Genomic DNA, 26,232 nt, shown 5'->3' on the forward strand with positions numbered 1-26,232 from the left:
TCCCAGACCCCATGTACACATCCTCTACACATGTTCCCCTTATCTTACCCCCTCACCCATATCCTTCTCCCAGACCCCATGTACACATCCTCTACACATGTTCCCCTTATCGCTCTCCCAGACCCCATGTACACATCCTCTACACATGTTCCCCTTATCTTACCCCCTCCCCCAATATCCTTCTCCCAGACCCCATGTACACATCCTCTACAAATGTTCCCCTTATCTTACCCCCTCCCCCAATATCCTTCTCCCAGACCCCATGTACACATCCTCTACACATGTTCCCCTTATCTTATCCCCTCCCCCCATATCGTTCTCCCAGACCCCATGTACACATCCTCTACACATGTTCCCCTTATCTTACCCCCTCCCCCCATATCCTTCTCCCAGACCCCATGTACACATCCTCTACACATGTTCCCCTTATCTTACCCCCCCCATATCCTTCTCCCAGACCCCATGTACACATCCTCTACACATTTTCCCCTTATCTTACCCCCTCCCCCCGTATCCTTCTCCCAGACCCCATGTACACATCCTCTACACATGTTCCCCTTATCTTACCCCCTACCCCCATATCCTTCTTCCAGACCCCATGTACACTTCCTCTACACGTTCCCCTTATTTTACCCCCTCCCCCCATATCCTTCTCCCAGACCCCATGTACACGTCCTCTACACATGTTCCCCTTATCTTACCCCCCATATCCTTCTCCCAGACCCCATGTACACGTCCTCTACACATGTTCCCCTTATCTTACCCCCCATATCCTTCTCCCAGACCCCATGTACAAATCCTCTACACAGGTTCCCCTTATCTTGCCCCCTCCCCCATATCGCTCTCCCAGACCCCATGTACACATCCTCTACACATGTTCCCCTTATCTTACCCCCTCCCCCAATATCCTTCTCCCAGACCCCATGTACACATCCTCTACACGTTCCCCTTATCTTACCCCCCCCATATCCTTCTCCCAGACCCCATGTACACATCCTCTACACATGTTCCCCTTATCTTACCCCCTCACCCATATCCTTCTCCCAGACCCCATGTACACATCCTCTACACATGTTCCCCTTATCGCTCTCCCAGACCCCATGTACACATCCTCTACACATGTTCCCCTTATCTTACCCCCTCCCCCAATATCCTTCTCCCAGACCCCATGTACACATCCTCTACAAATGTTCCCCTTATCTTACTCCCTCCCCCAATATCCTTCTCCCAGACCCCATGTACACATCCTCTACACATGTTCCCCTTATCTTATCCCCTCCCCCCATATCGTTCTCCCAGACCCCATGTACACATCCTCTACACATGTTCCCCTTATCTTACCCCCTCCCCCCATATCCTTCTCCCAGACCCCATGTACACATCCTCTACACATGTTCCCCTTATCTTACCCCCCCCCCCATATCCTTCTCCCAGACCCCATGTACACATCCTCTACACATGTTCCCCTTATCTTACCCCCCCCCCATATCCTTCTCCCAGACCCCATGTACACATCCTCTACACATGTTCCCCTTATCTTACCCCCTCCCCCCGTATCCTTCTCCCAGACCCCATGTACACATCCTCTACACATGTTCCCCTTATCTTACCCCCTACCCCCATATCCTTCTTCCAGACCCCATGTACACTTCCTCTACACATGTTCCCCTTATCTTACCACCCCCCCATATCCTTCTCCAAGACCCCATGTACACTTCCTCTACACGTTCCCCTTATTTTACCCCCTCCCCCCATATCCTTCTCCCAGACCCCATGTACACGTCCTCTACACATGTTCCCCTTATCTTACCCCCCCATATCCTTCTCCCAGACCCCATGTACACATCCTCTACACATGTTCCCCTTATCGCTCTCCCAGACCCCATGTACACATCCTCTACACATGTTCCCCTTATCTTACCCCCTCCCCCATATCCTTCTCCCAGACCCCATGTACACATCCTCTACACGTTCCCCTTATCTTACCCCATCCCCCAATATCCTTCTCCCAGACCCCATGTACACATCCTCTACACATGTTCCCCTTATCTTACCCCCCCCCCCATATCCTTCTCCCAGACCCCATGTACACTTCCTCTACACGTTCCCCTTATTTTACCCCCTCCCCCCATATCCTTCTCCCAGACCCCATGTACACATCCTCTACACATGTTCCCCTTATCTTACCCCATCCCCCAATATCCTTCTCCCAGACCCCATGTACACATCCTCTACACATGTTCCCCTTATCTTACCCCCCATATCCTTCTCCCAGACCCCATGTACACATCCTCTACACATGAGGCAGATAGCGGGGTTCCATTCCTGCAGGGGACAGTGGGGATTTGGGGATAGGATGACGAATCGTCCTGTAGCTGTATATATATGTATATACAATGCTGCGTCCCCCCACAGTCCTGACCATACAGACCTGCCCTCTGCGATGCAGCCAGGGAGATGATCCGATATGGGGAACTGAAATCAGTAACAATGTAACAATCAGTGTGACACCGGTATGTGATCTGATCAGCGGGACGGCGGCACTTGGGTACTTACCGCTTACAGTTGGTTGGAATGGAGGGGTCAGTGGCCAGGATGGTGTCTCTTCTGTCAGCCAGGACAATGGGCGTCTGCCTTTCAGTGGAAATGATAAATGTGTTAGGTCACGTATGTAGAGAATTACATGTATGTCTCCTCACACAGTAAAGTGTAATATAATATAGCTGTGATCTAGCAGATGGCAGATAAATAAGCATTAATACAGGAAGATTACCAGGGAAGGCCGGCGGCGGTGCGCAGAATGTGCTGGATCTCACTCGCGCTGCTCTGCTGGCTGAAGACGATCTGCAAAAACCAGATGGGTCACATGGTACACAGAGGTCACAGGTCAGTCTATGGGACACAGAGGGTCACAGGTCAGTCTATGGGACACAGAGGGTCGCAGGTCAGTCTATGGGACACAGAGGGTCGCAGGTCAGTCTATGGGACACAGAGGGTCGCAGGTCAGTCTATGGGACACAGAGGGTCGCAGGTCAGTCTATGGGACACAGAGGTCACAGGTCAGTCTAGGGTACACAGAGGTCACAGGTCAGTCTATGGTACACAGAGGTCACAGGTCAGTCTATGGGACACAGAGGGTCGCAGGTCAGTCTATGGGACACAGAGGGTCGCAGGTCAGTCTATGGGACACAGAGGGTCGCAGGTCAGTCTATGGGACACAGAGGGTCGCAGGTCAGTCTAGGGAACACAGAGGGTCACAGGTCAGTCTAGGGAACACAGAGGGTCACAGGTCAGTCTATGGTACACAGAGGTCACAGGTCAGTCTATGGGACACAGAGGGTCGCAGGTCAGTCTATGGTACACAGAGGTCACAGGTCAGTCTATGGGACAGAGACTCCAGAGGGTCGCAGGTCAGTCTAGGGAACACAGAGGGTCACAGGTCAGTCTAGGGTACACAGAGGTCACAGGTCAGTCTATGGGACACAGAGGGTCGCAGGTCAGTCTAGGGAACACAGAGGGTCACAGGTCAGTCTATGGTACACAGAGGTCACAGGTCAGTCTATGGTACACAGAGGGTTGCAGGTCATTCTAGGGTACGCAGAGGGCCGCAGGTCAGTCTAGGGTATGCAGAGGGCCGCAGGTCAGTCTATGGGACGCAGGGGGTCGCAGGTCAGTCTAGGGAACACAGAGGGTCGCAGGTCAGTCTAGGGTACACAGAGGGTCGCAGGTCAGTCTAGGGTACACAGAGGTCACAGGTCAGTCTATGGGACACAGGGGGTCGCAGGTCAGTCTAGGGTACACAGAGGGTCGCAGGTCAGTCTAGGGTACACAGAGGTCACAGGTCAGTCTATGGTACACAGAGGGTCGCAGGTCAGTCTAGGGAACACAGAGGGTCGCAGGTCAGTCTATGGGAACACAGAGGGTCGCAGGTCAGTCTATGGGACACAGAGGGTCGCAGGTCAGTCTATGGGACACAGAGGTCACAGGTCAGTCTATGGGACAGAGACTCCAGAGGGTCGCAGGTCAGTCTAGGGAACACAGAGGGTCGCAGGTCAGTCTATGGGACACAGAGGGTCGCAGGTCAGTCTATGGGACACAGAGGGTCGCAGGTCAGTCTATGGGACACAGAGGTCACAGGTCAGTCTAGGGTACACAGAGGTCACAGGTCAGTCTATGGTACACAGAGGTCACAGGTCAGTCTATGGGACACAGAGGGTCGCAGGTCAGTCTATGGGACACAGAGGGTCGCAGGTCAGTCTATGGGACACAGAGGGTCGCAGGTCAGTCTAGGGAACACAGAGGGTCACAGGTCAGTCTAGGGAACACAGAGGGTCACAGGTCAGTCTATGGGACACAGAGGTCACAGGTCAGTCTATGGGACACAGAGGGTCGCAGGTCAGTCTATGGTACACAGAGGTCACAGGTCAGTCTATGGGACAGAGACTCCAGAGGGTCGCAGGTCAGTCTAGGGAACACAGAGGGTCACAGGTCAGTCTAGGGTACACAGAGGTCACAGGTCAGTCTATGGGACACAGAGGGTCGCAGGTCAGTCTAGGGAACACAGAGGGTCACAGGTCAGTCTATGGTACACAGAGGTCACAGGTCAGTCTATGGTACACAGAGGGTTGCAGGTCATTCTAGGGTACGCAGAGGGCCGCAGGTCAGTCTAGGGTATGCAGAGGGCCGCAGGTCAGTCTATGGGACGCAGGGGGTCGCAGGTCAGTCTAGGGAACACAGAGGGTCGCAGGTCAGTCTAGGGTACACAGAGGGTCGCAGGTCAGTCTAGGGTACACAGAGGTCACAGGTCAGTCTATGGGACACAGGGGGTCGCAGGTCAGTCTAGGGTACACAGAGGGTCGCAGGTCAGTCTAGGGTACACAGAGGTCACAGGTCAGTCTATGGTACACAGAGGGTCGCAGGTCAGTCTAGGGAACACAGAGGGTCGCAGGTCAGTCTATGGGACACAGAGGGTCACTGGTCAGTCTATGGGACACAGAGGGTCGCAGGTCAGTCTATGGTACACAGAGGTCACAGGTCAGTCTATGGGACAGAGACTCCAGAGGGTCGCAGGTCAGTCTAGGGAACACAGAGTGTCATAGGTCAGTCTATGGTACACAGAGGGTCACAGGTCAGTCTATGGTACACAGAGGTCACAGGTCAGTCTAGGGTACACAGAGGTCGCAGGTCAGTCTAGGGTACACAGAGGTCACAGGTCAGTCTATGGGACACAGGGGGTCGCAGGTCAGTCTAGGGTACACAGAGGGTTGCAGGTCAGTCTAGGGTACACAGAGGTCACAGGTCAGTCTATGGTACACAGAGGGTCGCAGGTCAGTCTATGGTACACAGAGGGTCGCAGGTCAGTCTATGGTACACAGAGGGTCGCAGGTCAGTCTAGGGAACACAGAGGGTCGCAGGTCAGTCTAGGGTACACAGAGGTCACAGGTCAGTCTATGGGACACAGAGGGTCACTGGTCAGTCTATGGGACACAGAGGGTCGCAGGTCAGTCTATGGTACACAGAGGTCACAGGTCAGTCTATGGGACAGAGACTCCAGAGGGTCGCAGGTCAGTCTAGGGAACACAGAGGGTCATAGGTCAGTCTAGGGAACACAGAGGGTCACAGGTCAGTCTATGGTACACAGAGGGTCACAGGTCAGTCTATGGTACACAGAGGTCACAGGTCAGTCTATGGTACACAGAGGTCGCAGGTCAGTCTAGGGTACACAGAAGGTCGCAGGTCAGTCTAGGGTACACAGAAGGTCGCAGGTCAGTCTAGGGTACACAGAAGGTCGCAGGTCAGTCTAGGGAACACAGAAGGTCGCAGGTCAGTCTAGGGAACACAGAGGGTCGCAGGTCAGTCTAGGGAACACAGAGGGTCGCAGGTCAGTCTAGGGAACACAGAGGGTCGCAGGTCAGTCTAGGGTACACAGAGGTCACAGGTCAGTCTATGGTACACAGAGGTCACAGGTCAGTCTATGGTACACACAGGGTCGCAGGTCAGTCTAGGGTACACAGAGGGTCACAGGTCAGTCTATGGTACACAGAGGTCGCACGTCAGTCTATGGTACACACAGGGTCGCAGGTCAGTCTAGGGTACACAGAGGGTCACAGGTCAGTCTATGGGACACAGAGGGTCGCAGGTCAGTCTAGGGAACACAGGTCAGTCTAGGGAACACAGAGGGTCACAGGTCAGTCTATGGTACACAGAGGGTCAATGGTCAGTCTACGGGACACAGAGGGTCAATGGTCAGTCTACGGGACACAGAGGTCACCGGTCAGTCTATGGGACACAGGGGGTCGCAGGTCAGTCTAGGGAACACAGAGGTCGCAGGTCAGTCTAGGGAACACAGAGGTCACAGGTCAGTCTATGGGACACAGGGGGTCGCAGGTCAGTCTAGGGAACACAGAGGTCACAGGTCAGTCTACGGGACACAGAGGTCACCGGTCAGTCTATGGGACAGAGACTCCAGAGGGTCGCAGGTCAGTCTAGGGAACACAGAGGGTCATAGGTCAGTCTATGGTACACAGAGAGTCACAGGTCAGTCTAGGGTACACAGAGGGTCGCAGGTCAGTCTAGGGTACACAGAGGGTCGCAGGTCAGTTTAGGGTACACAGAGGTCACAGGTCAGTCTATGGGACACAGGGGGTCGCAGGTCAGTCTAGGGTACACAGAGGGTCGCAGGTCAGTCTAGGGTACACAGAGGTCACAGGTCAGTCTATGATACACAGAGGGTCGCAGGTCAGTCTAGGGAACACAGAGGGTCGCAGGTCAGTCTAGGGAACACAGAGGGTCACAGGTCAGTCTAGGGAACACAGAGGGTCACAGGTCAGTCTATGGGACACAGAGGGTCGCAGGTCAGTCTAGGGTACGCAGAGGGCCGCAGGTCAGTCTAGGGTACACAGAGGTCACAGGTCAGTCTATGGGACACAGAGGGTCGCAGGTCAGTCTAGGGTATGCAGAGGGCCGCAGGTCAGTCTAGGGTACACAGAGGTCACAGGTCAGTCTATGGGACACAGAGGGTCACTGGTCAGTCTATGGGACACAGAGGGTCGCAGGTCAGTCTATGGTACACAGAGGTCACAGGTCAGTCTATGGGACAGAGACTCCAGAGGGTCGCAGGTCAGTCTAGGGAACACAGAGGGTCATAGGTCGGTCTAGGGAACACAGAGGGTCACAGGTCAGTCTATGGTACACAGAGGGTCACAGGTCAGTCTATGGTACACAGAGGTCACAGGTCAGTCTATGGTACACAGAGGTCGCAGGTCAGTCTAGGGTACACAGAAGGTCGCAGGTCAGTCTAGGGTACACAGAAGGTCGCAGGTCAGTCTAGGGTACACAGAAGGTCGCAGGTCAGTCTAGGGTACACAGAAGGTCGCAGGTCAGTCTAGGGTACACAGAAGGTCGCAGGTCAGTCTAGGGAACACAGAAGGTCGCAGGTCAGTCTAGGGAACACAGAGGGTCGCAGGTCAGTCTAGGGAACACAGAGGGTCGCAGGTCAGTCTAGGGAACACAGAGGGTCGCAGGTCAGTCTAGGGTACACAGAGGTCACAGGTCAGTCTATGGTACACAGAGGTCACAGGTCAGTCTATGGTACACACAGGGTCGCAGGTCAGTCTAGGGAACACAGAGGGTCACAGGTCAGTCTATGGTACACAGAGGTCGCACGTCAGTCTATGGTACACACAGGGTCGCAGGTCAGTCTAGGGTACACAGAGGGTCACAGGTCAGTCTATGGGACACAGAGGGTCGCAGGTCAGTCTAGGGAACACAGGTCAGTCTAGGGAACACAGAGGGTCACAGGTCAGTCTATGGTACACAGAGGGTCAATGGTCAGTCTACGGGACACAGAGGGTCAATGGTCAGTCTACGGGACACAGAGGTCACCGGTCAGTCTATGGGACACAGGGGGTCGCAGGTCAGTCTAGGGAACACAGAGGTCACAGGTCAGTCTAGGGAACACAGGGGGTCGCAGGTCAGTCTAGGGAACACAGGGGGTCGCAGGTCAGTCTAGGGAACACAGGGGGTCGCAGGTCAGTCTACGGGACACAGAGGTCACCGGTCAGTCTATGGGACAGAGACTCCAGAGAGTCACAGGTCAGTCTAGGGTACACAGGGGGTCGCAGGTAAGTCTAGGGTACACAGAGGTCACAGGTCAGTCTATGGGACACAGGGGGTCGCAGGTCAGTCTAGGGTACACAGAGGGTTGCAGGTCAGTCTAGGATACACAGAGGTCACAGGTCAGTCTATGGTACACAGAGGGTCGCAGGTCAGTCTATGGTACACAGAGGGTCGCAGGTCAGTCTAGGGAACACAGAGGGTCGCAGGTCAGTCTAGGGAACACAGAGGGTCACAGGTCAGTCTAGGGAACGCAGAGGGTCACAGGTCAGTCTAGGGAACGCAGAGGGTCACAGGTCAGTCTAGGGTACGCAGAGGGCCGCAGGTCAGTCTATGGGACAGAGACTCCAGAGGGTCGCAGGTCAGTCTAGGGAACACAGAGGGTCACAGGTCAGTCTAGGGAACACAGAGGGTCACAGGTCAGTCTATGGTACACAGAGGGTCACAGGTCAGTCTATGGTACACAGAGGTCACAGGTCAGTCTATGGTACACAGAGGTCGCAGGTCAGTCTAGGGTACACAGAAGGTCGCAGGTCAGTCTAGGGTACACAGAAGGTCGCAGGTCAGTCTAGGGAACACAGAGGGTCGCAGGTCAGTCTAGGGAACACAGAGGGTCGCAGGTCAGTCTAGGGAACACAGAGGGTCGCAGGTCAGTCTAGGGAACACAGAGGGTCGCAGGTCAGTCTATGGTACACAGAGGTCACAGGTCAGTCTATGGTACACAGAGGTCACAGGTCAGTCTATGGTACACACAGGGTCGCAGGTCAGTCTAGGGTACACAGAGGGTCACAGGTCAGTCTAGGGAACACAGAGGGTCACAGGTCAGTCTATGGTACACAGAGGTCGCACGTCAGTCTATGGTACACACAGGGTCGCAGGTCAGTCTAGGGTACACAGAGGGTCACAGGTCAGTCTATGGGACACAGAGGGTCGCAGGTCAGTCTAGGGAACACAGGTCAGTCTAGGGAACACAGAGGGTCACAGGTCAGTCTATGGTACACAGAGGGTCAATGGTCAGTCTACGGGACACAGAGGTCACCGGTCAGTCTACGGGACACAGAGGTCACCGGTCAGTCTATGGGACACAGGGGGTCGCAGGTCAGTCTAGGGAACACAGAGGTCACAGGTCAGTCTAGGGAACACAGGGGGTCGCAGGTCAGTCTAGGGAACACAGGGGGTCGCAGGTCAGTCTAGGGAACACAGGGGGTCGCAGGTCAGTCTACGGGACACAGAGGTCACCGGTCAGTCTATGGGACAGAGACTCCAGAGAGTCACAGGTCAGTCTAGGGTACACAGGGGGTCGCAGGTAAGTCTAGGGTACACAGAGGTCACAGGTCAGTCTATGGGACACAGGGGGTCGCAGGTCAGTCTAGGGTACACAGAGGGTTGCAGGTCAGTCTAGGATACACAGAGGTCACAGGTCAGTCTATGGTACACAGAGGGTCGCAGGTCAGTCTATGGTACACAGAGGGTCGCAGGTCAGTCTAGGGAACACAGAGGGTCGCAGGTCAGTCTAGGGAACACAGAGGGTCACAGGTCAGTCTAGGGAACGCAGAGGGTCACAGGTCAGTCTAGGGAACGCAGAGGGTCACAGGTCAGTCTAGGGTACGCAGAGGGCCGCAGGTCAGTCTATGGGACAGAGACTCCAGAGGGTCGCAGGTCAGTCTAGGGAACACAGAGGGTCACAGGTCAGTCTAGGGAACACAGAGGGTCACAGGTCAGTCTATGGTACACAGAGGGTCACAGGTCAGTCTATGGTACACAGAGGTCGCAGGTCAGTCTATGGTACACAGAGGTCGCAGGTCAGTCTAGGGTACACAGAAGGTCGCAGGTCAGTCTAGGGTACACAGAAGGTCGCAGGTCAGTCTAGGGAACACAGAGGGTCGCAGGTCAGTCTAGGGAACACAGAGGGTCGCAGGTCAGTCTAGGGAACACAGAGGGTCGCAGGTCAGTCTATGGTACACAGAGGTCACAGGTCAGTCTATGGTACACAGAGGTCACAGGTCAGTCTATGGTACACACAGGGTCGCAGGTCAGTCTAGGGTACACAGAGGGTCACAGGTCAGTCTAGGGAACACAGAGGGTCACAGGTCAGTCTATGGTACACAGAGGTCGCACGTCAGTCTATGGTACACACAGGGTCGCAGGTCAGTCTAGGGTACACAGAGGGTCACAGGTCAGTCTATGGGACACAGAGGGTCGCAGGTCAGTCTAGGGAACACAGGTCAGTCTAGGGAACACAGATGGTCAATGGTCAGTCTACGGGACACAGAGGGTCAATGGTCAGTCTACGGGACACAGAGGTCACCGGTCAGTCTATGGGACACAGGGGGTCGCAGGTCAGTCTAGGGAACACAGAGGTCGCAGGTCAGTCTAGGGAACACAGAGGTCACAGGTCAGTCTATGGGACACAGGGGGTCGCAGGTCAGTCTAGGGAACACAGAGATCACAGGTCAGTCTACGGGACACAGAGGTCACCGGTCAGTCTATGGGACAGAGACTCCAGAGGGTCGCAGGTCAGTCTAGGGAACACAGAGGGTCATAGGTCAGTCTATGGTACACAGAGAGTCACAGGTCAGTCTAGGGTACACAGAGGGTCGCAGGTCAGTCTAGGGAACACAGAGGGTCGCAGGTCAGTCTAGGGAACACAGAGGGTCCCAGGTCAGTCTAGGGAACACAGAGGGTCCCAGGTCAGTCTAGGGAACACAGAGGGTCACAGGTCAGTCTAGGGTACGCAGAGGGCCGCAGGTCAGTCTAGGGTACGCAGAGGGCCGCAGGTCAGTCTATGGTACACAGAGGTCACAGGTCAGTCTATGGGACAGAGACTCCAGAGGGTCGCAGGTCAGTCTAGGGAACACAGAGGGTCATAGGTCAGTCTAGGGAACACAGAGGGTCACAGGTCAGTCTATGGGACACAGAGGGTCGCAGGTCAGTCTAGGGTACGCAGAGGGCCGCAGGTCAGTCTAGGGTACACAGAGGTCACAGGTCAGTCTATGGGACACAGAGGGTCACTGGTCAGTCTATGGGACACAGAGGGTCACTGGTCAGTCTATGGGACACAGAGGGTCACAGGTCAGTCTATGGTACACAGAGGTCACAGGTCAGTCTATGGGACAGAGACTCCAGAGGGTCGCAGGTCAGTCTAGGGAACACAGAGGGTCATAGGTCAGTCTAGGGAACACAGAGGGTCACAGGTCAGTCTATGGTACACAGAAGGTCGCAGGTCAGTCTAGGGAACACAGAAGGTCGCAGGTCAGTCTAGGGAACACAGAGGGTCGCAGGTCAGTCTAGGGAACACAGAGGGTCGCAGGTCAGTCTAGGGAACACAGAGGGTCGCAGGTCAGTCTAGGGTACACAGAGGTCACAGGTCAGTCTATGGTACACAGAGGTCACAGGTCAGTCTATGGTACACACAGGGTCGCAGGTCAGTCTAGGGTACACAGAGGGTCACAGGTCAGTCTAGGGAACACAGAGGGTCACAGGTCAGTCTATGGTACACAGAGGTCGCACGTCAGTCTATGGTACACACAGGGTCGCAGGTCAGTCTATGGGACACAGAGGGTCGCAGGTCAGTCTAGGGAACACAGGTCAGTCTAGGGAACACAGAGGGTCACAGGTCAGTCTATGGTACACAGAGGGTCAATGGCCAGTCTACGGGACACAGAGGGTCAATGGTCAGTCTACGGGACACAGAGGTCACCGGTCAGTCTATGGGACACAGGGGGTCGCAGGTCAGTCTAGGGAACACAGAGGTCGCAGGTCAGTCTAGGGAACACAGAGGTCACAGGTCAGTCTATGGGACACAGGGGGTCGCAGGTCAGTCTAGGGAACACAGAGGTCACAGGTCAGTCTACGGGACACAGAGGTCACCGGTCAGTCTATGGGACAGAGACTCCAGAGGGTCACAGGTCAGTCTAGGGAACACAGAGGGTCATAGGTCAGTCTATGGTACACAGAGGGTCGCAGGTCAGTATATGGGACACAGAGAGTCACAGGTTAGCCTGTGGTACACAGAGAGTCACAGGTCAGTCTATGGTACACAGAGGGTCAGAGGTCAGTCTAGGGTACACAGAGGTCACAGGTCAGTCTATGGGACACAGAGGGTCGCAGGTCAGTCTAGGGTACGCAGAGGGCCGCAGGTCAGTCTATGGTACACAGAGAGTCACAGGTTAGCCTGTGGTACACAGAGTCACAGGTCAGTCTATGGTACACAGAGGGTCAGAGGTCAGTCTAAGGTACACATGGGGGCAACATGTCAGTCTAGAATGACCTCACAGTGGTGATGGAAGTAGTGTCAGAACACACAACCTGCCCAGTGGGGTATAGGACTGTGGGACTGAGTTTCACAGACTTTGATTGATGAGAGTATTTACTTACGGCCCCTTGAGGAACGTTAATGGCACCACATTAGCGCACATCAGGGTTTTCATGCCATTCGCTAGCTCAGAGAAGATCTGACAAATAGCCTGAGAGTTCTCATCTTACCTTCTGGACTTTTCCATCCACCTCCAGGAATATTGTCTTCTGCTTGTGGCCAGATGCTGCAGATCCCATCTCCTGGCCGACGAATGATGGATTTATAATGCTATAATTCTTCTTCTGTGAGATGATCACTGGCAGAAATGTGGCACTGTGAGGTCTCCACCATCCAGCGCATTTATCCCTAATGCGGGGGTTCTCTCTGTGACGGCTGAAGTCTTGTTCTGCTAATATACAGCAGATTTGTGATTTCTCCCACATCCCTTTGTCCCCTAGCTGAGGCTTTGATCTTTTATTATCAGCAGCTAAATATGCCGGAGGAGAAGGTGTCATTATGTGCCTGGCCCACAGTACACGTTGTCATGGGAGAGGGTGTAATGAGCCCTTTACATGCAGACACCTGGATCAGAGCACAGTGGGGAACAGCAGGACTGGGGATGTATAAACACTGGGGAACTCGCCTGGTCTCCAACGCATGCTAGGAAACCTGGATTCACACGGCTTCCCATACAGATGCTGGTCCTTGTACATAATGCATTCAACCCAGGACTGGCGACAGGGGTGGAGTCAAACGGGACACCTGGTTCTGAGGGGCTCAGGGGCTGTAAGCATGGCTGCAGCAGAGCAGCATCTAGCATTGGGTTGTAAAGGCCACTGCCGGCCAGCCACCCGCCTGGATTCCTGGAAGGGAACTAACTTGGGCCCCCAACAGGAAACCACCACTCTGTATCCTGGAGCTTGTAGTGTCCCAATGGGGGGGGGGGGGGGGGAACTGTCCAGTCCAGTGTTCCGGGGCCCTGTCCGGTTCCGGTTATTACCCATTCCCAGAATATTACTAGTTGTGCATTTATGTAAAGCATATGGTGTTGTTCGGAGTAAAGGTCCTTATTCGGAACAGTTGTAGAAAATGCCTGTTTGTGACCTCCGCGCACGCTGTGTGGTATTAATTAGCGCTGATGCTGGTCCTATGGTCCCGGAACGTTACTCATTAGAAGTAATGTGACCTTTCCATACACCTGGGAGGTGGAGGCGAGGAGTTACAGGCCTGCTAATTACAGCATGTTTAATTCCCCTAATTGGTGCTAGAAAACCCACTAACGAGACTTACGGGTCTGTCCTTGTGGTCGTGACTGAGGGCCGTGCGCGGCCGCAGGGGGGATTTGTCCGCAGATAGAAAAGGTTAGTGCATGGATTTTCTTAGGGATTTAGGGGTTATTCTCGTTCACTCCTTCTGACAAATTCCTTCATAGATGGACAGAACCAGGTGTCGGGGATCTTTAAGGGGTAATGGTAAGACCACAGACAAAAACATAAAAAGTCACATATAAAACTTGTAACACATACATATATCAGTCACCCCTATACGCTGCACAGTACGGGAACAACAATGCTGTATCCATGGCGATAGAATATGAGATCGCAGTTCCTGCAAAAATGATTAGTATTTAGTAAGCGCTATATAAATATGTCATATATCACTAAGGAGATATCCCTGGCTGGGAGGAACTGCTAATGTGAGAAACATTACGTTTATTTATAGATTATCTATTGATCTATTGTAGCTGCCACAATGATTAAGTTACATATTAGTATTAACTCCTTAGGAGGCTTTTATTTATTCGTTTCTGTGATCAATCAGCTGTGATCAGGTATTTATACATTCTTAGATATACATCATTAGTTTACTAATAGAAGAGTAGAATATAATTTAGCATTTACATTGCAGGGAAGGGCCTGGCGTGTAGGGAAGTCTCCTCCCTCCCCTGGTTCTAAGTGTTGGAGCAAAGACCCGACCTCTGCACCGGCTAATGTCTGTGGTTCTAGGTGTTGGAGCAAAGACTCGACCACTGCACCGGCTCCTGTCCGTGGTTCTAGGTGTTGGAGCAAAGACCCGACCACTGCACCGGCTACTGTCCGTGGTTCTAGGTGTTAGAGCAAAGACTCGACCTGTGCACCAGCTACTGTCCGTGGTTCTAGGTGTTGGAGCAAAGACCCGACCACTGCACCGGCTCCTGTCCGTGGTTCTAGGTGTTGGAGCAAAGACCCGACCACTGCACCGGCTACTGTCCGTGGTTCTAGGTGTTAGAGCAAAGACTCGACCTGTGCACCAGCTACTGTCCGTGGTTCTAGGTGTTGGAGCAAAGACCCGACCTGTGCACCAGCTACTGTCCGTGGTTCTAGGTGTTGGAGCAAAGACTCGACCACTGCACCGGCTACTGTCCGTGGTTCTAGGTGTTGGAGCAAAGACCCGACCACTGCACCGGCTACTGCCCGTGGTTCTAGGTGTTGGAACAAAGACCTGACCTGTGCACCGGCTACTGTCTGTGGTTCTAGGAGTTGAAACAAAGACCCGACCTCTGCACAGGCTACTGTCCGTGGTTCTAAGTGTTGGAGCAAAGACCCATCAACTGCACCGGCTACTGTCCGTGGTTCTAGGTGTTGGAGCAAAGACCCTACTACTGCACCGGCTCCTGTCCACGGTTCTAGGTGTTGGAGCAAAGACCCGACCATTGCACCGGCTCCTGTCCGTGGTTCTAGGTGTTGGAGTAAAGACTCGACCTGTGCACCAGCTACTGTCCGTGGTTCTAGGTGTTGGAGCAAAGACTCGACCACTGCACCGGCTACTGTCCGTGGTTCTAGGTGTTGGAGCAAAGACCCGACCACTGCACCGGCTACTGCCCGTGGTGCTAGGTGTTGGAACAAAGACCTGACCTGTGCACCGGCTACTGTCCGTGGTTCTAGGAGTTGAAACAAAGACCCGACCTCTGCACAGGCTACTGTCCGTGGTTCTAGGTGTTGGAGCAAAGACCCATCAACTGCACCGGCTACTGTCCGTGGTTCTAGGTGTTGGAGCAAAGACCCTACCACTGCACCCGCTCCTGTCCACGGTTCTAGGTGTTGGAGCAAAGACCCGACCATTGCACCGGCTGCTGTCCACGGTTCTAGGTGTTGGAGCAAAGACCCGACCATTGCACCGGCTCCTGTCCATGGTTCTAGGTGTTGGAGTAAAGACCCGACCACTGCACCGGCTACTGCCCGTGGTTCTAGGAGTTGAAACAAAGACCCGACCTCTGCACAGGCTACTGTCCGTGGTTCTAGGTGTTGGAGCAAAGACCCATCAACTGCACCGGCTACTGTCCGTGGTTCTAGGTGTTGGAGCAAAGACCCTACCACTGCACCGGCTCCTGTCCACGGTTCTAGGTGTTGGAGCAAAGACCCAACCATTGCACCGGCTGCTGTCCACGGTTCTAGGTGTTGGAGCAAAGACCCGACCATTGTACCGGCTACTGTCCGTGGTTCTAGGTGTTGGAGCAAAGACTCGACCACTGCACCGGCTACTGTCCATGGTTCTAGGTGTTAGAGTAAAGACCCAACCACTGCACTGGCTACTGTGCGTGGTTCTAGGTGTTGGAGCAAAGACCCAACCACTGCACCGGCTCCTGTTCACGGTTCTAGGTGTTGGAGCAAAGACCCGACCATTGCACCGGCTGCTGTCCGTGGTTCTAGGTGTTGGAGCAAAGACCCAACCATTGCACCAGCTAATGTCCGTGGTTCTAGGTGTTGTGCTGCAATAACTGTACGTTGTCTATGTATGGTGATGATCTTGGGTAGACGGGTGTATTGGTGCAGGGTGTAGAAGCTTAATAAGGGGGTCACACACATTAAATAAATGAAATGGTTCTTTACTGTCGGCATAAATCAAACAGAAAATAACAAAACAGCCCCTATGCTGGGCACCACCTCACTGCTTTGCCCCTCAGCGTTCTTGACACAAAGTCTCATAGTCTTCCAGGGAAAGAGCAGAGAGAGATTTAGGGTTCCCCCTGCAGGTAGGGGTCACACCTAGCCCCACTGACTTACAGCAGTGGTTCCAAACCCTGGTCCTCAAGTACTCCCAACAGTGCACATTTTCCAGGTCACCCGGCAGGTGCACTCATTATTCAGGCACATTTTAAAAGATCCACAGGTGAAGCTCATTATGTAACTTGTGATTCTGTGAGGAGACCTGGAAAACATGCACTGTTGGGGGTACTTGAGGACCAGGGTTGGGAACCACTGACTTACAAGCACACAAGCTCAGACTGCTCCAGCCCCACCTCGGCTCTATCTCAACAGGTGAAAGTCTTTCCCAGACTCCAATCTACGCCCAGGGCAGCCGAGAGGAATGCCGGGGCCCGGTAAAAAAATTTGGGCGTGGCCTAAGTGTGGGAGGTGTGGACACCTCCCGCACTTAGGCCACGCCCCCAAAATGTTTAGAGGAGGGTGAAAAAAAACTCTAAAAACTGTAATCTCAGCAGCAGCACACACCTACACACCTGCAGGGCCCCTCCAGCAAGCCTGGGCCCAGGTAATTAGTACCCGCTCCCCCCCCCCTCTCAGCTACCCTGTCTACACCCATTGTGCTCACACCTGCCATGTCTTCCCAGTGTGGGCAAACCCACACAGGACCCATGTTTTACTGATGCAATTCCCCTTCATACTGCTGCGAGATTCTTCTTCTGCAGGAAACCTGATTCGCTAGGTTGATGTGTGACCATCAGCAGACTGCACAGACTGTAATGGAGCCTTCGCTATTGCGCTCGCAGGGAGAATTACACTACAGAGGGACGGAAGCATTTGGGGACGTTACAAAACTGCGGAGAAAATAAAAGCAGGCGTCTGGTGTCAATGTGTTGGCTGTTCAGTCTGATCCCTGCCGCAGGCAAACATGGCGCCTGTGTCACTTTAGCGGCAGCCAGTCTGCTGCATAGCCAAACACCTATACTAGTAGTCCATGTTCCGCTTTATTGCGTAGACTCCGCATATAGGAGCCCAGTCGCAATTGCTGGCCCTATTACCCCGTCCTCATTAAGGCAACGTCCATTATCAGGACTGGTTATTTCACAACTACACATAACAGGGGTTAGGGTCACCTAGTGGAATTCAAACCTGGGACCCAAGAAAGTGCTTTGGCATATATACATATTCACATATATACACACAGTTAAATGACAATTCAATAAAAAAGTACCCACATTAAAAAAAAATTAAATCACAGAAAACCTAATGCCATAGAAACATGGGAACAGTCTTATGTACAGATGCGATATGGTGCGAAAAGTCTTTGTCCCAATTTTAAAACTGTTAAAATAATCCTTTCACTAAAATCTTTAAAGTCCAATTTGAAGAAGATCTACAAAAACACAACTTCCAGTGTCGTACGTGAAATTAGCAGCAGGAGAGCTGAACCGGCCAGCAGGGTACGGAGGGGAGGTGGGAGCCACTGGGCACTTGTATGATCACATCTCTCTGAACCGGCCAGCAGGGAACGGAGGGGAGGTGGGAGGCACTGGGCACTTGTATGATCACATCTCTCTGAACCGGCCAGCAGGGAACGGAGGGGAGGTGGGAGCCACTGGGCACTTGTATGATCACATCTCTCTGAACCGGCCAGCAGGGTACGGAGGAGAGGTGGGAGCCACTGGGCACTTGTATGATCACATCTCTCTGAACCGGCCAGCAGGGAACGGAGGGGAGGTGGGAGGCACTGGGCACTTGTATGATCACATCTCTCTGAACCAGCCAGCAGGGAACGGAGGGGAGGTGGGAGGCACTGGGCACTTGTATGATCACATCTCTGTGAACCTGGAAACAAACACAAGGTAGATTTTCTCCAAAGACACCATACTGGGCAAGACAATAGAAACTAGTTGGAAATTTTAATTTTGCGTTCAATGATAATCAGTTTATCAAAATCAGGATCAGTATTTACTTTCAAATCACATTGTACCCAACACCAGATTATAAATACATTCCATCTGCTGTACTGCAAACCATTCAGAAACATGCACAGAAGCCATTACACCAAAGCAGCGTCACTCAATGCGTTATAAGATTCCAAATACTGGAGAAAGGTTGAAGAGGAAACAAACCGTTTAGACACCGCGAGAGAAAGCGGGTACATCAGGAATCGCCAACTATCTTCTTACAGGGGGAATGATACTACTACCAATATATCTATCATGTGCGGCTCCTACATTGTAACCAACATGGCTGCCTCCCGTGGTATACGCATAGATGAGATGAAAAATACATTGAGTGTACGGTTGTGTTGCAAAACTACTCCCTAGCGCTTGCTTGCAGTAATCACCCCCCTCTTCTAGGTGTAATTTACCCCCAACCAGGGTAATCCTATGCTACGCGCTCAAGATGGCCGCCTCACCTGGTCTCTTGAGGGTGGAATATACAACCTGTGGACATTAATTCCCCACTATATCTCCACCAACCCTGCAATAGGCTTATTGTGCTCCAAGGATAGTGTGCTATATAAATACAATTATTACATTATGTAAACCAAGATTCCGGATTACGTCCACAGAGGACCCCATTGTTGGGCCCAAATGATGCAAATCACATCATCGCTCTTCCCACCACTCTGCAGGGCCTAGAATTCCGGCAAAACGCATTGCCCCTCATAACTTCGCCCCTTTAGCGTCACGCCGGCCACCTCACCCCCTCCCTCAGCTGGCTACCCCGGAAAGAGCCCCAAGAAAGTAGCCAACCAATAAGGTTCTATTTATTATCTTCCAGAAGGTGCTAAGTACAAAGTTGAATCTTAATGGTTGCTAAGGGCAACATCCCATCTATAATTAAAATCCCATCTTAGTAAATTTACCCCATAGACTTAATTTTTAATCAGTCATCTGGGGACAAAGCCTCAGACATGAGAGAATGTGAGGCATAAACCTGAATCGGGAATCAATCCCTAGAAAATCAAATGATTGAAATTCACATTGAAAAGGCGACAGAACGCAACGGAGCCATTGAACAGATGCAAGACTTTCAGTGATGTGTTAGTGGTGTATTAGATAGAACAATTAGTGGGTAAATACATTATACACACGCACAATTTAGCCCAAGTTCCAAATAATTGAATAATATACATTTAGCCCAATTTTACCACCCCTGCCCCATTACTCTGGCAACTGAAAGGAGTACAGTCTTTATCCCGGATCTGTGCTGCCCCCTGCAGTCTGAGGAGGGGAGTACATTTATAGACTGATTAGTTTGTGAGCACATGGTTAGATGTAATATAAAGGTTAGTATAACAAGCAGGGGGTGATTCTGGTAAGAGCCCCATGTGATAATTGCAGAGTGCTAACACTGGGATACAGGGTACGGTTAGTAGAACAGTGATAATTGCAGAGTGCTAACACTGGGATACAGTGGGATATGTTCTCTCCGCCCGTTAGTTACACGGGCGGAGAGAAAGTTTTGCATCTGACACAGGCTCCAGAACAAGCAGCAATGTTGGATTTCAGCAGCACCTGCACCAGTAAAGCTCCACAATAACAGATATACTCACAATGTACATTATACTACTCCGTTATTCCAGAGAGATTGTGCTTTAATGTCAGACTATCGCTATAAAAACAGTAAGAAGATTTCAGATCATAGACTTCCCTGAGCCCCCATCCTCAATATCACAGGGTGTGCCAAAGCCTTTCCTTGTCGGCCGGATTATAGATGGTCTTTAGCCCCACAGCACCCCCCTCCTCCCCCTTTATCACCCATCTGGATTCTGAGTTGGGAATAAAATAAGAAAGAACAAGTAACTTTTCTCAAACCACATTACACTGCAAGGATGGGGCAGATTATATTGTGCCGAGAGATTTACAGGGGTGTCCTCATATCCTCAGTATGAAATAACACACCGGACGTAAGCGAGCAATGTGAGGTGATGTCTGTATACCACGTGTGACTGAGGCTGTATACGGAGCAGACTGTGCTGAGTGATGTGACACCTGTATACTGCGTGTGACTGAGGCTGTATACGGTGCAGACTGCGCTGAGTGATGTGATATGTGACACCTGTATACTGTGTGTGGCTGAGGCTGTATACGGAGCAGACTACACTGAGTGATGTGATATGTGACACCTGTATACGGCGTGTGAATGAGGCTGTATACGGAGCAGACTGCGCTGAGTGATGTGGTATGTGACACCTGTATACTGTGTGCGACTGAGGCTGTATAGGGAGCAGACTGCGCTGAGTGATGGGATATGTGACTCCTGTATACTGCGTGTGACTGAGGCTGTATACGGAGCAGACTGTGCTGAGTGATGTGATATGTGACACCTGTATACTGCGTGTGACTGAGGCTGTATACAGAGCAGACTGTGCTGAGTGATGTGATATGTGACACCTGTATACTGCGTGTGAATGAGGCTGTATACGGAGCAGACTGCGCTGAGTGATGGGATATGTGACTCCTGTATACTGCGTGTGACTGAGGCTGTATACGGAGCAGACTGCGCTGAGTGATGGGATATGTGACTCCTGTATACTGCGTGTGACTGACGCTGTATACGGAGCAGACTGCGCTGAGTGATGTGATATGTGACACCTGTATACCGCATGTGACTGACGCTGTATACGGAGCAGGCTGCGCTGAGTGATGTGATATGTGACACCTGTATACCGCATGTGACTGAGGCTGTATACGGAGCAGACTGCACTGAGTGATGTGATATGTGACACCCGTGTACCGCCGCCCCTTGCGGGCTCCTTACGCTCGCCACGCTTCAGTTTGGCGTTGATAGTGGGGGTGCATTTAACATTGTAAGCACCTATTAAGGTGCTTATACAATTAAAAATCGTATAGGGGGGCCATTTAACATTGAAAAAAACCATTAGGGTGCATATACAATTTAAAATCGCATCGCATTGTATTGTATGCCATATACAATTTTAAATTGAATAAAATGCCATATGACTGAATATCGTGGGCGCCGTGCTAGGAAACAAGTTCCAAACTCTGTATTTGCGCCCATCTCCGCCTGGTTTGCCCTGGTGCGCTGTTACTTGCGCTTTGTTACTTTATCACCACTCAGACTCCGGCCAGACATCCATGAGAACTAAACGTTTGAAGCTTTATAATCTAAGACCCATGAAGAGACGAATAGCAGGCGACTGCTCGGAGCCCCCCTGGGGTGTAACGCATTAGGGGAGAGGCCTTACCCTCTTGACTTCCGGCAGCAACATGCGCACATCTCTTGAAACTCTTTGTACACCAGACGTATCAGAAACTGGAAGAGATTACAAGTGCAGTCAGACAATATCCTCCCCCATATGGGTCATCAGAACCCTGCCTCCCCCCACCCCTCTCCGCCCATCACACCCACCCAAGCACCGATTTCCACCGTAGCCAACGTCTCCGGACACTTACCACACAAGCCAAGAGATCGGCCGTTATTAGCATGTAGAAGACGTAGTTCCAGCTGTGAGTTGAGAGCACGGAGGCGATGGCCGGACCCACAGCAGCACCTGGTAACACAGAACCCGGGTCAGCACCAGCAGAACATCTACCTCACAGAGCAATGGGGGAAGGTGGGTAGGGGATGTCATAGTGCCGTGTAGGTGTACCCCTGAGCCAGGACAAGACAACAGACTGGTGCAGAGAGTGACGGGCATTATTCTATGGGCAGGGCAGGCCCCCCCCCCCTCCCCCCATGACCGCAGTGGGGCACTACCACAGCAGCAGCGCAGGGAATGAGCCGAGATGCAGCTTAAGCTCGGTTTCAAAATTCTGAGCTGGTTTTAAGCTGTCACTATGGCAGACTGCGGTGTACTCCAATGTACACTGCTGCCAAGTACCCCCCCCCCCCTTGCTTACCAGGACCAACAATGGCAGCTCTGTATGGAGCAGACTGCGGCCGTCACACTGACCTATTGAGCCGGATCCATCAATAATGGCAGTGACCGTGGATAGAGCTTTGGCGTTCCCGTGTAAAGATTCGTGTGTTCCCTGGGGAAAAATACATTTAAAATAGAAAGTGGGTGATCCCAATTGAGGCCTTCCATCGGACCCCGCCATTGCGGCTAGTCCAGCCACCCACACAACAGGCAGAAGGACACTGCAGTACATACAGATGCGTCTAAGTACACCAAGTCTCCTTTCATTAGAAACTGGCGGCCGTCTTGTTTTGCAACTTTTTAAAATGCATCTTATTTGCAAAACGGAGCAAGCATGACGCACAAGCAGCTTCTGCGGTTTAAAAATGATCTGTCATACTCAATGTATATATAACCTGACTTGTATCAAAGGGAGGAGATAGATAGATATTACAATGATCACACTCAATAGGAAACGTATGTCGGAGAGAGAATGGTCCATCGGTAGCAGGGTCTTACCAAATCAGCGGACACCGCGGTGGTGATGAGAGAGTATGGCCCGTTCACCAACATCCCGCATATTATCAGCATGGCTGGGGAGAGGAGAACAAGCATGGTGACGTTTGATACCGAGAACACGGTTATAGGCGTGGAGAACACACAGCAAGGGGGACTTACCGATTGTAACAGAAAGGTCCGTCTGTCCGAAGTGGTTATATATGAACAGCTAGAAAGTAAAGGGAGACAGGTTGAGGAAGAATTAAGCTCTTGACAGCCAATAGGAGTGGAGGACTCCTGCTAGGAGCACAGTACGAGGGGGACGGAATTCAGTTTAATAGCAGATTGCACAAGATGCCATTTACCCCGATACCAGAAGGTTTGATGGCGGCCACCCGATACCGCAGGTACCTGATTGCAGAGTAAGGAGGGGTCTGATCCCCTATTGGGTACTCACCATGGGGGCAGTCAGAATCAGCATGACGCAGCAGGTGATAGCCCTTCCATTTATCAGGTCGGATATCAGCCCAGCCAAAATGCCACCTGTAAGATACCGGGCAGAATTAGTGGCATAAAGGGGGATAGATCTGGGGTATGAACTAGCAGCATTGCTTTGGGTATACAAACACGGGCCCTAGATCAGCATCGTTCTTGCCAAAAGCCCTTTACATTCTCATCCTCAGCGCGTCACTCGTTCTGTAACCTTTAATGTCCCAACAAATCTACTGTAGCCCTGGTCAAGCGACCAAGGTGGCATAGAATGTCACAGTCATTGATATTGCAGCGTGCGCCAACAGTGGGCAGATCTCTATATAAATAGCAGACAGACAACCCATTGTATGATGCCGCTGTCTGAGCAGGGCGCGCCTTATCCCAAATTACAGCTCTCAGGGCCAGGTGTATCAGGCTCCAAAAGTGATAACCAACCAGCCAATCAGCTCCGGTCACGTTACAGGCGGGTGTGGTACTCGCGTGTATTTGTGTGGTCACGTTACAGGCGGGAGTGGTACTCGCGTGTATTTGTGTGGTCACGTTACAGGCGGGTGTGGTACTCGCGTGTATTTGTGTGGTCACGTTACAGGCGGGTGTGGTACTCGCGGGTATTTGTGTGGTCACGTTACAGGCGGGTGTGGTACGCGGGTATTTGTGTGGTCACGTTACAGGCGGGTGTGGTACGCGGGTATATTGTGTGGTCACGTTACAGGCGGGTGTGGTACGCGGGTATATTGTGTGGTCACGTTACAGGCGGGTGTGGTACGCACCTCTGACAGTGGGGATCCCGACTGCCGAGTGCAAAGAAGCCCCTGGCAGGCTCGCTAAGCTCCGGGCCCGGTGGCTCACTGCAGGTTCTATTCTCCCTCTATGGAGGCCGTGGACCCCCACAAGAGAGAAGAGCCCCTGTGTGAAAGTATCCCCCTGTTGGAGCAATGGCAGTTGGGAGCCGGACATCGGGATACTGACGGTCGGAGCGTCATCCGGCACCCGTTACAGGCTGGGTTTTTTAAAATGACAGGTATGAGCTGATTGGCTGGTTGTTTATCACTCTCCATTTTATCACTTTCTGAAGCTTGATACATCTGGGCCTAGTGTCAGTTAATTGATTGCTTTGTTATCAGAATTATGCAGCAAAATAAACCTGTGAGAGTTACAATGCATCATCATTGTTCTCTGGAAAATGTGACAGTTGGTTAAGTCTCCCTGCCCACATGCTGGGTGGTCTGGAAAATGTGACCTGTTGGGTGGTCTGGGATTTTTCTAAATTCCTTAGAGGGTGGAAAGGACTAAAAACTGTTCCATCCAGCAAACCTGTGCCTGCTTGCAACTGGCCACATCCACCATACTGCAGACGGGGTATATAGACCAATAGCAACTATCTTACCTATAATGCCACCAGCATCAAATAGGGTGGACATATCTCCAGCCTTCCGAGGATCAAAGTGAGCTGGAAGGAGAAAATACATGTAAGTCGCTGGATAAATAATGAATTCTAGTTCAGAAATCCAGAGACTGCGTTTTATTCTGAGATTGTAAAGCAGAACAGAAAGGAAGGGCCGGAACTCAGATGGAACAAGTTGTCCAATGGATCCATGGATTAAAAAATTGAATAACTAAATAAACCCTGAAATAGGATATTACACAGCGAGGCGCTGCGCAAATGTGTCGTATTCCCATTACAGGGACCATTACACAGCGAGGCGCTGCGCAAATGTGTCGTATTCCCATTACAGGGACCATTACACAGCGAGGCGCTGCGCAAATGTGTCGTATTCCCATTACAGGGACCATTACACAGCGAGGCGCTGCGCAAATGTGTCGTATTCCCATTACAGGGACCATTACACAGCGAGGCGCTGCGCAAATGTGTCGTATTCCCATTACAGGGACCATTACACAGCGAGGCGCTGCGCAAATGTGTCGTACTCCCATTACAGGGACCATTACACAGCGAGGCGCTGCGCAAATGTGTCGTATTCCCATTACAGTGACCATTGCACAGCGAGGCGCTGCGCAAAAGTAAGTCGTATTCCCATTACAGGGACCATTACACAGCGAGGCGCTGCGCAAATGTGTCGTATTCCCATTACAGGGACCATTACACAGCGAGGCACTGCGCAAATGTGTCGTATTCCCATTACAGGGACCATTACACAGCGAGGCACTGCGCAAATGTGTCGTATTCCCATTACAGGGACCATTACACAGCAAGGCGCTGCGCAAATGTGTCGTATTCCCATTACAGGGACCATTACACAGCGAGGCGCTGCGCAAATGTGTCGTATTCCCATTACAGGGACCATTACACAGCGAGGCGCTGGCGCAAATGTGTCGTATTCCCATTACAGGGACCATTACACAGCAAGGCGCTGCGCAAATGTAAGTCGTATTCCCATTACAGGGACCATTACACAGCGAGGCGCTGCGCAAATGTAAGTCGTATTCCCATTACAGGGACCATTACACAGCGAGGCGCTGCGCAAATGTAAGTCGTATTCCCATTACAGGGACCATTACACAGCGAGGCGCTGACAAATGTGTCGTATTCCCATTACAGGGACCATTACACAGCGAGGCACTGCGCAAATGTAAGTCGTATTCCCATTACAGGGACCATTACACAGCAAGGCGCTGCGCAAATGTAAGTCGTATTCCCATTACAGGGACCAATTACACAGCGAGGCGCTGCGCAAATGTAAGTCGTATTCCCATTACAGGGACCATTACACAGCGAGGCGCTGCGCAAAAGTAAGTCGTATTCCCATTACAGGACCATTACACAGCGAGGCGCTGCGCAAATGTGTCGTATTCCCATTACAGGGACCATTACACAGCGAGGCACTGCGCAAATGTGTCGTATTCCCATTACAGGGACCATTACACAGCAAGGCGCTGCGCAAATGTGTCGTATTCCCATTACAGGGACCATTACACAGCGAGGCGCTGCGCAAATGTGTCGTATTCCCATTACAGGGACCATTACACAGCGA

General features: G+C 52.0%; 2 protein-coding genes across 4 annotated transcripts in view; both read right to left on the reverse strand.

Annotated features, from left to right (window-relative positions):
* Positions 1-12,927, reverse strand: part of PDE9A (phosphodiesterase 9A) — a 70,188-nt gene extending 57,261 nt beyond the window's left edge. Inside the window, exons 1-4 of the mRNA XM_083163553.1 lie at positions 12,601-12,927; positions 2,774-2,844; positions 2,557-2,634; positions 2,432-2,475 (exon numbers count right to left, since the gene is read on the reverse strand). Of these exons, the coding sequence (XP_083019679.1) occupies positions 2,432-2,475; positions 2,557-2,634; positions 2,774-2,844; positions 12,601-12,927 (520 nt within the window). The remainder of the gene's footprint in view (positions 1-2,431; positions 2,476-2,556; positions 2,635-2,773; positions 2,845-12,600) is intronic.
* A 3,334-nt stretch (positions 12,928-16,261) lies between these two features.
* The window catches only part of SLC37A2 (solute carrier family 37 member 2), a 29,427-nt gene continuing 19,456 nt past the window's right edge, over positions 16,262-26,232 (reverse strand). The window contains exons 11-19 of one of the 3 annotated variants that reach the window (XM_083163554.1): positions 24,627-24,689; positions 23,205-23,290; positions 22,928-22,976; positions 22,769-22,842; positions 22,304-22,382; positions 21,804-21,901; positions 21,596-21,663; positions 19,940-19,998; positions 16,262-18,219 (exon numbers count right to left, since the gene is read on the reverse strand). In XM_083163554.1, the coding sequence (XP_083019680.1) occupies positions 19,953-19,998; positions 21,596-21,663; positions 21,804-21,901; positions 22,304-22,382; positions 22,769-22,842; positions 22,928-22,976; positions 23,205-23,290; positions 24,627-24,689 (563 nt within the window). In that variant the 3' untranslated portion in view covers positions 16,262-18,219; positions 19,940-19,952. Of the gene's footprint in view, positions 18,220-19,939; positions 19,999-21,593; positions 21,664-21,803; positions 21,902-22,303; positions 22,383-22,768; positions 22,843-22,927; positions 22,977-23,204; positions 23,291-24,626; positions 24,690-26,232 lie in introns of all 3 variants that reach the window. The other 2 variants (XM_083163555.1, XM_083163556.1) reach the window with 2 other exon arrangements.

Source organism: Crinia signifera, chromosome 19, assembly GCF_055691185.1.
Source record: "Crinia signifera chromosome 19, ASM5569118v1, whole genome shotgun sequence".
NCBI classification, from domain to species: domain Eukaryota; kingdom Metazoa; phylum Chordata; class Amphibia; order Anura; family Myobatrachidae; genus Crinia; species Crinia signifera.